This window comes from Macaca thibetana, chromosome 8, assembly GCF_024542745.1.
Source record: "Macaca thibetana thibetana isolate TM-01 chromosome 8, ASM2454274v1, whole genome shotgun sequence".
In the NCBI taxonomy this organism is placed as follows: domain Eukaryota; kingdom Metazoa; phylum Chordata; class Mammalia; order Primates; family Cercopithecidae; genus Macaca; species Macaca thibetana.
Genome location: NC_065585.1, coordinates 1,884,504 through 1,897,677, shown reverse-complemented (window position 1 = coordinate 1,897,677; position 13,174 = coordinate 1,884,504). Strand labels below are relative to the sequence as shown.

Genomic DNA, 13,174 nt, shown 5'->3' with positions numbered 1-13,174 from the left:
AAGGGCACGCCCACCAGAGCCAGCACTGCCTGCACCGGTTCTGGAAGGTTTGCCCAGGGGTCCTGCAGGTGGAGGGGAAGTCTGTGGGCAGGAGGAAGTGAGGGAGGGGAGGCCCAGGACCCTCGGGGGCTTGCAGTCCTGTGGGGGTTACTGAGTGCCCAGGCTGGTGGGGAGGACCCCATGGGCAGGGCAGCGGCACCCCACGACAGGCACAGCATCTTTCCACATGGAGTGCCTGGCCCTGGCACCTGAGATCTAGACTCTAGGTGCCCACTGACCACCCCCCAGCGCCTAACTCACCTGGTCCGGGCCCAGGCACACAGCACTTGCTGTGCCATTTTATACACAAAGAAAGGCCCCTCCGGCCAGGAAAGCACCCACCTCCACCCGTCCCCAGCCGCGCACGGCCACCTCGCCTCCACCTGGAAGACCAGCCCCAGCAGGTGGCAGCCCTGGTGTTTCTGCACTTCGGGCCACCCTGTGCCTGTCCCAGCACAGCAGTGGGGGGGCACTGGCTGGGGGAGGGGTCAGGGAAACTGAGGCGGGGGTACTTCTGCACAGAGCCAGTGGGGTCGGGAGCAGGGTCTGGGTGTCCACCCTGCAGAGACCTGGCACGGCCCGGGCACAGCCAGCAGGTGGCAGGTGACTGAGCTTTGCAGAAATGGCCCGAATGTGGGCAAGTGTCAGGAGCCAGGGTTAGGCAGTGGAGTGACAGTGACCCATACTGTGTGCGGCCCGCCCCTGACCCTAGGCCACCCCCATCCTCCTCTAGAGAAGGTCCTAGGAAGTGCTTTGCTACATGAATGGGGCGGGTTCCCAGGGAGCTGGGGCCCATCCTGAGTCCGCTTGTTCCGCAGCAGGGTGGAGACAGTGCACACCACCTGGCATCATTTGACACTGAGGGTGTCGCTGGGCACCCGTACAGCTGGCAGCAGCTTTGGCGTGCCTCCTATCTTGGTAATGTCACTGGTCCTCTTAAAGTGACAGCCCGGGGAACATCCCGCCTGTCAGTGATGGGGCGTGGCCCCAGGAACAAAGCTGGAGTCGGGGTCACTTTCTTTCTCAAAGTGCTGCCAGGTCCCCTCCACTGGCATCCCAGTGCAGGGCAAAGGTGGCAAGGCTGTCTCAAGAGAGGTGATGCCCTCACCGCCCCCTCCGCGGGAGCACGGAGCCTGCCCTGGAGCCTGCCCTGCATTTGGCCATCTGTAGAACAAGCCAGCTCCCCTGGCTGCCAGGGGATGGTGACATGGTGGCCACGAGCTGGGGGTGAGGGTCACAGCCCAGAGAGACCAGTGCCCCCAGGCCTGTCCCCACGTTGGGGAGCGTATCTGAAAGGCCTAGAGGTGGTTTGGGACCCCCCCACATCCTGCTTCGGGGCAGCCAAGCAGTTGGACCCTCGGCTCCCGAGGAAGGGACGTCGCACAGCCGCCCCCACCTGCTGAACTTCCCAGCCCTTCATGTCAGGTCTGCCCTCACTCCTCAGCCTGGGCTCGGAAGGTCTCCCAGGGGCCGACCTGAGGGTGGGTGGGCGTGTCGGGTGATTGAGTGGCTGGCCAGGCTGGGGGGGTCCGCCCTCCGTGGTGGGCCAAGCTGGTCACCCCACTGCAGCCGGGGCAGGCCTGCCTGAGGCTGGAAAGTCCCATGAAAGGCTCACAGCCAAGCACTGTGTTATTAACATGGTGTGGACAGGAGCCTCTGCCCACCCCAGCCCTGCGTCTTTCTGTGCCCATCACTGCATTGTCATCGCTGGGGGCACCCAGACTCGGCCTCGTGGGGCAAAGAGACACCCCTGTCCTTGAGTACAGCCCCCAGCCACCCTACCTGCCGTGGGCAGAGGGTAGGTGAGACCCCCAAAGGGGCCTGGTGCCCCTGCCAGTGTGAGGAGAGCTGACTACTGGCCTTGGGCAGCAGAGCCCGCGCCCCTCCCTCTTGCATCTGCTCCTTGAGTGTTAAGGCCATCCCCCCACCCTGCCCCCACCAAGTCTTGGGTAGAAGGAGGGGGTCTTTCCTGGGTGCCCAAGCCTGGTGTGCCCAGGGGCGAGGGGCTCACGGATGGGCCCAGCCCATTCCTCAGTCTCTGCCTGAGGAAGCAGGGGGCCCGTACACTGGGCCTGCTGGGAACAGCTACCTCTGCTGTTTCTGGGTGCTCATCAGGTACATCGGAGAGCCCTGGAGGGACAGAAAGGCCTGGGGCCGAGGGAGGGAGGCTTTGTGAGGTACCTGTGTGGGAGCCTGCAGGGCCAGCACTTTGAGAGGCCACTCCAGAGCAGCACTGCAGGACAGCGGGCAGGGAGGAGGGCTGGCCACAGCCAGCCAAGGTGACAAAGCCGCCTTCAGCAGCAGGAGGACCACTTCGAAGCTACCCCAGGTTTTGGCTCTGCTTACTGGGCTGAAGGGGATGAGCTCCCAATGCTGGTCCCTGGAGGAGGAGGCTCTTGAACCCAGCTGGGAAGGAAGGTAAAGGGCGTTCGTGGCTAGAGAAGCCCGAGCAGCAGGCCTGCTACTGGGATTGGGAGGGCCAGGAGGTATCCTGTGTCAGGGCCACAGCCCAGGAGCACGTGGCAGTCAGAGAGGAGCAGGGGCAGCGGTCCGGAGGGTGGAGGTGAGCCCCAGCCTCCCTGCCCCCCAGGCTCCCCGAGCTCCAGCCCTGAGGTGTTGTCCCAGCCGTCTGACCTGGATCTCCAGGACATAGAGGAGGTGGAGATCGGCAGAAACACCTTCTGGCCCGGTGAGTGAGCAGAACTGGGTTACTAGGTGACCAGAGCTCTGTGCGTGCCAGGCTCCTCACAATGCCCACCGCTGTGGCTCCCCCAATGCTGGCACCACCCCCTTCCTGGGGCCCCTTCTCTTCCCTGGCACCAGCTCAGCTCTGCCCTGTGGCCCCTCCCCCATTCTAATGCCAGTCCAGTCACTGATGCTTCCCGAGGCGGTGACTGCAGCCCATTGCCACCTGCCCCAGTGGCACCACATGGACTCCTGCCAGCCCCAGCCGGACGTAGTGAAGCAGGAACTCCTCCCTCCCCTCCACCTGCCTCAGGCTGGGGCCTCTGGCTCAGAGCACCACTGTCCCCCCAGATCCACCAGAGTTATCCTGGGTCCCCTCCTACTGCATCCCCTAGATGGCCTCCCCTCAGCCTGACTGGAGCTGTGTCAATCCAGGTCCCCTGCACCTCCCCCTTGAGAAGCCGCCTGGGTTCCTTCCAGGCGACGTTAGTGATAGGCTGGATTTAACAGTGCTGAGCCCTCACCCACACCTGGGTGGCCCTGGGGTGGGGAGCAGGTGTCTGAGGTCAGGTCCCTGGGAGGAGACCCTGGGCCAGAGATTTGCGTGGGAAGCTCCTGGGGTGGGCATGGGAGCTGGGCGGCAGGGCACTTGCCACCGAGGCCTGATGCAGCCCCATGAGGAGCTGTGCCCATACAGACCACATCCTCGGCCAGGGCTTGAGAGCGCCGTCTGGAGCTTTGGAGTCCCCCCAGGTTCTGGGTCCTCACCAGCACTGAGTGCTTTCTCCTGGCTACGGTCTGTCTTGCCACCGTGGCTCCGTGCCCTGGCACAGCTGCTGTGGTGACTGTAATGGTCCCAGCAGCTCTGGGTCACCCTGCAACGCCCCCCACCCCTGTGTCTATGACAGCCCTTCCGGGCACGGCACCTGGAGCCCCTGTCCGCTTGTCTCCCATCCACTGGGTGCCTGGCCCCTCCTCGTCCCCTCTGAGCACCCCTGTCCAGCTGTGCTCTTATCCCCTCCCCGTCCCTCCGTGTCACGGTGGGGGCACGCGGGTACTATCCGCCTCTGCCGTTTCTCATTTCAGACTCCGAGCCCGAGCCGGAGCAGGCTCCACGCTCTCCCGGCTCTCAGGCCCCTGACGAGGGGGCGGGCGGGGCGCTGCGCAGCCTCCTGAGGAGCCTTCCCCGCAGGGCCCGGTGCGGCGCTGGCTTCGGGCCCGAGTCCAGCGCGGAGCGGCCGGCGGGCCAGCCGCCTGGGGCCGTCCCCTGCGCCCAGCCGCGGGGCGCTTGGCGCGTGACGCTCGTGCCGCAAGCAGCGGCCGGGCCCGAGGGCGCGCCCGAGCGAGCCGCCGAGCTGGGAGTCAACTTCGGTCGGAGCCGGCAGGGCAGCGCGCGGGGGGCCAAGCCGCACAGGTGCGAGTCCTGCGGCAAGAGCTTCAAGTACAACTCGCTGCTGCTGAAGCACCAGCGCATCCACACGGGCGAGAAGCCCTACGCCTGCCACGAGTGCGGCAAGCGCTTCCGCGGCTGGTCAGGCTTCATCCAGCACCACCGCATCCACACGGGCGAGAAGCCCTACGAGTGCGGCCAGTGCGGCCGCGCCTTCAGCCACAGCTCGCACTTCACGCAGCACCTGCGCATCCACAACGGCGAGAAGCCCTACAAGTGCGGCGAGTGCGGCCAGGCCTTCAGCCAGAGCTCCAACCTGGTGCGCCACCAGCGGCTGCACACGGGCGAGAAGCCCTACGCCTGCAGCCAGTGCGGCAAGGCCTTTATCTGGAGCTCCGTGCTCATCGAGCACCAGCGCATCCACACTGGCGAGAAGCCCTACGAGTGCGCCGACTGCGGCAAGGCCTTCCGCGGCCGCTCGCACTTCTTTCGGCACCTGCGGACCCACACGGGCGAGAAGCCCTTCGCGTGCGGCGCCTGCGGCAAGGCCTTCGGCCAGAGCTCCCAGCTCATCCAGCACCAGCGGGTGCACTACCGCGAGTAGCCCGGCGGGGGCTCGGGGCGAGGCCTCCTGCCTGCCCCCACGGTGAGCATTGCCCAGCACCGCATGCCATGTGTCCGGAATAAATTCTTTTTGATTGTTGGAAGTGGGAGCCGGCACCTGCCTGGGTGAGGCCTTGGGGCAGCTTCCCATCCCCGAGGACCCGCTGCGGGATGGGGTTGACGGGGCTGCTTCACCAAGACCTGCCACGCAGGGCCACGGGGTCCCTGGAGCCTGGCGGGCGGCCCGAGTGTCCTAGGGGAGGATCTGAGGCCTGGAGGTGTCCTGACTTGCCCAGAGCCCGGAAGTAGTCAGGCTTTTCTGACGCTGATACCCCACCATCAACGCGGGGGGCGCGCCCAGAGCAGGAGGTGAGGACAGGGCCGCTCTAGAAGTGCCCACAGGCCTGGCCAGGCTGCCTGCCACCTGGGCGAGGGGTGTCCAGGAATTCGGTTCCCTTATGTATTTGGGAAGCCTCTGCTTCTGTCCAGTGCCACAGACTCTTCCCCACGTGCCCTCTCAGCTCTGCTGCCTCCTCCCCCTGCCTCCATTCAGCGGGGAGCCTGCTGGGCAGCAGTGGCCCGGGCCTCCTCTGCATCAGCCCCTTGCCCTGGGATGTGGGGGCCCAGGGTGTTCAGGTCTTGACAGGTGTGGGCTGGTACAGCTGGGCCTGCCAGGCCCTTTTCAGAGCTGCCGGGACACTGCTTCTGGGCAGGGGAGTCTGGGCCACGAAGTTCCGAGAGAGCTCAGCTGGGGGTGGCCTCAAGTGCTGAGTGCCAGTGATTCTGCCAGCGCCTTCTCCCTGCCCTGTCTGTGCCCTCTGGTACAGCTGGCAGACCCCGGAGTCCAGCCTGGCTCCTCCGAGGCTGCCCCTCTCCAGGTCTCACCTCCCCTCCTGCTGTGACTCGTCCAGAACCCCGGGTCTGGTCCCCAGATGTGTCTGTGGCAGGCCTGTGAGGTCACTGTCCTGTCGAAGACGAAGGCTACCGTCCCCGCTTTTTGGCGGTGCCTGCGGAGACCTGCGCAGTGCGCATCTGATGTCAGCCCCAGCAAGCCATTTTTCCGGAGAAGAACCCGGAGGCTCCGAGGTGACCCGTGGCTTGCTTGAGGTCACACGATCAGTGACGGCACCAGATGAATCCGAGCTCCCTGACCAGCCATCCACCCAGACCCCTGCTGAGACAGCGGGACCTCGTCGGAAGCCCGGGGAACGCGGCTGCCCGGACTGGGAGCCCGCAGCACAGGGCCCTGTGTCACCCCTTGGGGAAGGCGGCCCCAGGCTCCGCCAGCCCCCGCCTCCCTCTCCAGGCCATGCCCTGGGGGCCCTGTGGACGCCCCACTCCGCCGGGTGAGAACGAGTTTAGGGGTGCGGGCTGGAGGTCAGTGTGTCTGTCCGAAGTCAGCTGGGAGGCAGGCGCCTACTTGAGGCGTCCGTGCTGGTGTGCGGTGGCCCTTGGGTTCAGACTGTCGGCCTGAAAGGCAAGGGTGAGAACGCCTGCATTCTGCTTGTTCAGTAACACGCGTGGGCAGCCAGGCCGAGGGGCTGGCTCTGCAGGGACCGCCCCGCGCGTCCCTGACTCCCCCGCTGGACTCCCGCTCGCTGCGACCGGAGAGAGCCCGGCGGTCCTCCACGCCGTCCTAGACAGTCCCGGAAGTGGCCGCGGCGCCGGGAGGGGCGGGGAGGGGCGGGGCCAGGTGCACTCTCCGCAGCCCGCACGAGACTCGAGCAGCGCCAGCTCACGGGAGGCTTCCCAGGGGAAGGGAGTGCGGCGCGGGGAGTCCGGCAGGGCTGCTCCTCCGCGCCGGGTCGTAAACCCTCTGCAAGCTCTCTGCGTACCCCCTCGTTGGGCAGCGCCCGCGACATGGGCTGAAATGGCATTTGCGTCTTTCCCAGTGTCCTCAGCTCCTTCTCCAAGCCCGCGGGCACGGGGCTGATTCTCGAACGTGCCATCTGATCCACTCGACATTTCCCGGGAACCCCAGAGCGGCCCGGCAGAGACTTTTAAGGGCATTTTTCTACCTTGTGGTGGCTGCCGGGTGTATCAGCGTGTAGTTGAACAGGACATAATATTCCTGAGCCCTCCTGGGACGCCTGCGACCCTGAGCTGTGCTCGGCCTCTTGGTCACGGCCCTCCCCATCCTCCTTCGATTTGCATCACTCGAGCCGCTTGTCCGGGCGGCCGCCCCCGGGGCTGGTTCGGAGCCCTGTCCCACCCCTACCAGCTCTGCCCCCGAGAGGAACCTGGACGCAGACCACCGGGAGCATCTCCAGCTCAACGGCCAATCTCCAACCCACACCACCTCCAAACCCACACCACCACTCCTCTCCCTCCTCCGACCCAGGACCTCGATTCTCAGCCTTCGCCCTCTCCCTCCTCCCGGAAGTGACCGGGGATCTTCCTAAAGACCTGATGGTATCTGGGAGCCCAGGTTTGGGATCCGCCAGCCCTGATTCCATACCCCACACTTATCCTTCCTCACGGAGCTCGTTTCTGCCTCTGACAATGGAGGAAGCGCAGCCGGGTCGGCACCGCACATGGTGGTTGGAAGGACGGCATTGGTGGGGTTCTCTGCACAGTGCCAGGCACGCAGCAAATCCCCATAAAAAGAGCTCCTGGAAGGGCCCTGTCGACAGTGTGAGTGGATAGTCTTAGCAGAGGACCACCTGAGGCCTGGGTTGGTCACAGCAAATGTGAGGGACCAGAAAAAGGGGTGCATGTGAGTTTTGGAACCCAGGAAATGATCATCTGTATCTGGCACAGTATCTGTTTTTGAGCCCAGAAGGAACTAAAGGCCCTGGAGAGGCTCTGAACCCTAAAGCACTGGACCCGCCGGGAGAGGTCTTCTGAGGCAGCTTCCTGCGGCCCCAGACAAGCGGAGAGCCAAGTGCTGACCTAATCGTGGCCTTGGGGGCAGGTGTGCATGCCCATGGATTAGCAAATAAAGGACCAAAATGAGCTTAAGTTTGGACCCTTTTCAGTTCACAAGGCTTTTTATTTTTACATACATATATGTAGCATGGGGTATTGGCTAAGGAAGTCGACCTTGGAATTTCAAGCCCAATTCTACAGTTAACTGTGAGGTTGGATGAGTTATTAATCTCTGAATCTGTTTCCTGATTAGTAAATGATGCGTTAGGGTTCTCCAGAGAAACAGAACCAATGGTGTGGGGTGGGGGAGGGCAAAAGAAAGAGGGTTATTATCAGGAATGCACTCACAGGGTTATGGGGGCTGGGCAGTCCCAAGACCTGCAGCTGTCAAGCAGAGGAGCTGATGGTGTGAGTCCCTGTCTGAAAGCCAGCAGGCTTGAGACGCACAAAGAGCTGATGTTTCCATTCAAGTCTGAAGGCAGGAAAAGACCTAGGTCCCGGTTCAGTCAGGCAGGAGGAGATTCCCGCCTTGAACTCATTGAATGAGGCCCACCCACATTATGAAGGGCACTCTGCGTCACTCAGTTCACAAATTCAAATGTTAATTTTATCCAAAAACACCCCCACAGACACACTCAGCACACACAGTGCCACTACTTGCTCTCAGATTGCTCTCCAGACTGGGGGAACCAACTGACAAGGCTCCCAGTGCCCCCAGCTAAGAGACTACCTTCCCCGTAACTTTTCAGCATGTTCACTTGATTTTCTAAGCTTAACAGACTTGTGATATTACTTTAATCGCAAACAAGGCTCTGCTGTCCCACGTGCTTACTTTGCCACATGGCAGCTTACTTTGCCACATGGCACAGTGTGTGTCACAGACGCACTCTTCACAAGGACAGGTCCAGACCTGTGTCAGTCACTGCTTCATCCCAGCACCCAGCACAGGGTCTGACTCATGGTGAGCTGTGGACAAATGTGCACGCAATTAACGACTTGTTACTGCCTCAGGGTTCTCTTTTCCAGATGTCTAGAGCAACTCACATTTATTCGCTCCTTATTTCAGACTGGGAGAAAGGGCCTGAGCAGAAGGATCAGAGTTCAAAGGAGGGGACACAGCGCCACAGAGGCAATGCCTGGAGCACCACAGATTGGGGATTGGGCATGTACTCGGGTGAGGGTGGAAAGAGCATGGAAGTCAGGGTTCAGTCAGAAGACAGAGGCCTCGCCAGTTATTTCAACAGAGAGGATTTCGCATCATGAATTACTAGGTACGAAGTGGCTACCGAAGGAGCTGAAAAGAGAACTCTTAAGTATCTCAGAAGCAAAAACTGCAGAGAGCAGCTGCTACACTAGGGTTGTGGACACAAAGAGAAGAGTGTGGAATTATTGGGATCAGAAAGCCTGGGAACTAAACCCCTAAGGAGAGGGCTCCGCAGGTCTCTGGTCCCTGATCTGGCCCCGAGAGTGGGGCCAGACCCCCGAGGCGGGGCGTCGCTGGCTGCGGTCTGAGGTCCTCCAGCGGGGGGGTGATGAAGCTGCTTCTGCGAAGTTGGGAACCCGCTCCCCGGTTTTAGCAGCCGCGGAGGGAAGTGCTCCCGCCAGGGCGAAGCAACAGAGTTCGCAAGACAAGCAACCAGGGAAGCAAACAGACCGGAAGTCTGAGGAAAAACCGGAAGCAAACCGGAAGGAGTGTACCCCTCCCTCCTCGCCAGCCTCGAGCGCTTTCTCTGGCGCCCCTAGTGGGAAAGCCTAGCATGGCTCCAGCTGGCCAAGCAGAAAAAGGTTTGCGGAGACCAGGCCAGCCACAGAGGTGGAGCTGAGGGTCAAAACCTCCTGCCTGGAGCAGGAGGGCAGAGAGGCCTTGTACGTTCGAGCGGATTCATAAGATAAATGCTAAAGGGCTCAGATGGCTGAGATGAGATTTTGTAGAAAACCTGGCAGTGGTCAAGTGCAGCCAGGGCTTCAGGAGTCCAGCCTGGTTTGTAAGTCTCCAGGAGCCCACGCGTGGCCGCAGGTGCAAACTGTCCCAGAGCTCAGAGCAGCCATGCACGGGAGAATTCCTCCCAGAGAGAAACGCCGTGAATATGACTTCCGGGGACACGCACAACTGGTGGAAACCGTATGCACGTAGTGTGCATAGGTGAGATGTAATGGAACCCTGGAGAAGCACCTTGTGAACGTGGGAAGGGCTTTGCACATGCTCAGGCTCCGCTGGGGATCAGAACATTCTCACAGGAGAGAAGCCAATGAGCGGCAACGGACGTGGCCACACTTTCGTGGAAGCACTGGTCCTCAGGCATCAAAATGGACATGGAGAGGCCCTGCAAATGTAATGACTGTGGGAACGCCCACCTTCTGAGTTCATGCTGCCGTGAGGTAGCGGACTGTGGATGCGGGCATGTGGAGAGGTCTCAGATAATCCCCACTGAAGAGGAACCCTGTGGATGTCATCCACGAACCAGAATCCGATAAATTGCACCAAGGGGCCCCACCCCCACCCCCTGTGCGGTGACCACAGCAAAACCTTTAAGCAAAGATCTCAAGCCCCGAAATGCCAGGGCCGTCACCAGGGATGCAGCAGGGAGTGAGACACCCGTCTCTTGTCTCACACCAAACCATAGCCAAGGGATTCACGAGGTGAATGAGGTGCGAGAGGGAGGATTCTGCAGGCGGAGACTGCCCTCGGGGTTGTGGCCTCAGAACGGGGGCCTTCTCCCTGGAGACATGGACCCTGTTTCTTTTTTTTTTTTTTTTTTTGAGACGGAGTCTCGCTCTGTCACCCAGGCTGGAGTGCGATGGCCGGATCTCAGCTCACTGCAAGCTCCGCCTCCCGGGTTCACGCCATTCTCCTGCCTCAGCCTCCCGAGTAGCTGGGACTATAGGCGCCCGCCACCTCGCCTGGCTAGGTTTTTGTATTTTTTAGTAGAGACGGGGTTTCACCGTGTTAGCCAGGATGGTCTCGATCTCCTGACCTCGTGATCCGCCCGTCTCGGCCTCCCAAAGTGCTGGGATTACAGGCTTGAGCCACCGCGCCCGGCCGGACCCTGTTTCTTACAGCAGCTTCTGTGCATCACCGGCAGGCAGTGCCAGTTGACACCAATCAAGGGATCTCAACACTCAGCCTGCACATGTGCAGATCCGCTGGGGAAACGCAGCCCCTCCCATCCTCAGATCCTAAAAGGGATAAGGCCTTGCCCATTAGCTGAGTCCAGGAGAACCTGGCTGGGACCAGAGGGTGAGAACCGACCCCTGCGGCTGCTACAGGCCCCATCAGGGGCCTCCCCACCCGGGGAGGGTTTCCTGGCAGTGTCTTTGGAGTCGCCGCACGTTTCTGCCCAGTTTTCACAGCCCACTCCTTCCTGGGTTCCGGCTGGGTATCTTCCTCAGAATGGCTCCACGCCTCGCCTGCCTGGTTGATGGAGGTCTCGCTCTGATCACATCCAGTTCCTGTGGACCACCGGCCACTCACCAGGCCGCTTTGCCTTGCGTTTTCTAGGGTCTTGTTTCATGGGGTCATGGGAACCCTCTCAGGGACCACCCAACTACCTGAGAAGCCCGCTGGAAAACGCGGATTCTCAGGCCCCACCCCAAGGGATTCAGCAGGCCTCAGGGGAAGTCAGGGAATCTGGATTTAGTTCAGATACCCAAATGCATTGATCATGGGCCAGATTCGGGAATCTGTTCTCCTCCAAGCCCTCAAAGCAGAAGCTGCTGGCCGGCCCTCTGCACAGGCCGCGGTCCAGCCCCTCCTCAGACACCACCTGGACGGGCAGTTTGAGCCGTGGGACGCCCCTGCTTGGGCCAGAATTGGGTCCTGCACCTCCGACCTGCAGGGCCCAGCTCGCCCTCTGGGCCCTCTGGGCCTCTGGCAGACGCGCTCTGCCAGGCGCCCCCTGCCTCCGTGACGCCCCCTCTCTCGCTCCACAACGCGGCCCCATGCTGGATCACAGCCTCAAGACCCCTCCGGCCCCCAGCCGCGCGAGCAACGCCAGGCACGCGCCCGCCCCCGACCCGCCACCCTTGGGTTCGCGCCGGGTCCCCCGTCGGTCCTCTGAACGGGTCCTCCGAGCTGCCTAGAGCGCCCGGAAATGCCCTCGGCACGGGGCGGGGCTTGTGGGGGCGGGGCTTGCGGGGCGGGGCTTGCGGGGGCGGGGCCGCGCTTCCGATTCGCGCTGCGCTCCGCGGGCTGGGTCTAAGCAGTGCCCCAAGCGCGGGAGCCGCCGGTCAAGCCTTTAAAGATCACAGTGTTAAACAGGTTTCTTTTTCCCAATAGCATTTATTCGTACTCTTTGAAGAAATTTGGGAAGTGCAAGAAAAATAGAAGAGACAGAAATTTTCTCCTCAGCACTACGGGCTGGGGATCCCAAATCCAAACACCTTAAACTCAAGCCTTTGGAGCAGCCGACGTGCCGCGCACAGGAAATAGTCATTGGAACACCTCGGACTTCGGATGTGGGAATTTGGGAGGCTCAGCTGCTAACTACGGTACAAATATTCCCAAATCCAAAAAAAGGCCAAAGCCCCCCCTTTTTTTTTTTTTTTTTTTTTTTTTTTTTGAGACGGACTCTCGCTCTGTCACCCAGGCTGGAGTGCAGTGGCTCTATCTCGGCTCACTGCAAGCTCCGCCTCCCGGGTTCCCGCCGTTCTCCTGCCTCAGCCTCCCGAGTAGCTGAGACTACAGGCGCCGCCACCACGCCCGGCTAATTTTTTTGTATTTTTAGTGGAGACGGGGTTTCACCGTGTTATCCAGGATGGTCTCGATCTCCTAACCTCGTGATCCTCCCGCCTCGACCTCCCAAAGTGCTGGGATTACAGGCGTGAGCCCCCGCGCCCGGCCACCAAAACACTTCTGGTCCCAGGCATTTGGGATAAGGGATACTCAGGCTGAACAAGGAACGTCTGTGCACGTTTTTAGCAGCTGTTGCTGTTACACTAAATAGACTCCGTGGTTAACTTGTCCCTAAAATAACCTTCACGTCCTGAGGTCTGAGATCTGCTGGGAGCAGTGCTGGAAGCCCTATTTCCCCACGCGAGAGAGGCGCCAGCATCCCTCATTTACAGGAGGAATTCGAGACTTGGTGAGGACGTCCCACAGCCCGGATTTGAACCCAGGCTTGGATTCCGAGGCCCACGTGCTTGCTCCACAGTGCCTTCTGCTGGCCACCTTCCCTGCCCTCAAAGATTGCTGTAACCAGAAGTGGATGAGCATTTCAGGGAGGAATGCTCCCCGCACAAGCCGAGGTGTTTGCAGGGTATGCCAGACTCCACTTTGGTGTCCCTGGAGTGCCCATGCCAGCGACCTTTTGGTGGCTCTCTTACCCCAGTTGGAACTGTCGCCAAGTGTGTCCCCATCGTGGGGAGAGGAAGAGAGGAAGTGGATTAGCGGCGTCAGGCCTTGAGGAGGTGCACTCGCACCGTCCTGCGCTACGGTCTCAGAAGCAGGAGGACGCTTTCCGGGAGCCGGCTGCTGTGGCACCTGCAGCAGTTTCAGCAGTTGGATAGCTCCAGCCGCTTCAACGCAGCATGCCAGGCCCCAGGTATGTCGAGGCGGAAAGCTAAGGTCCCCGCCCGATGGAGCCGTGCAGT

At 61.5% G+C, this 13,174-nt stretch overlaps 1 protein-coding gene across 3 annotated transcripts in view; it reads left to right on the top strand.

Moving 5' to 3' along the window:
• Positions 1-12,137, top strand: part of GLI4 (GLI family zinc finger 4) — a 29,244-nt gene extending 17,107 nt beyond the window's left edge. For 2 of the 3 annotated variants that reach the window (XM_050801038.1, XM_050801036.1), the window contains exons 3-4: positions 2,630-2,728; positions 3,811-4,821. In XM_050801038.1, coding sequence (XP_050656995.1) covers positions 2,630-2,728; positions 3,811-4,718 — 1,007 coding nt within the window. In that variant the 3' untranslated portion in view covers positions 4,719-4,821. Of the gene's footprint in view, positions 1-2,629; positions 2,729-3,810; positions 4,822-11,861 lie in introns of those variants that run through there. The other variant, XM_050801037.1, reaches the window with a different exon arrangement.
• The last annotated feature ends 1,037 nt before the right edge of the window (positions 12,138-13,174 follow it).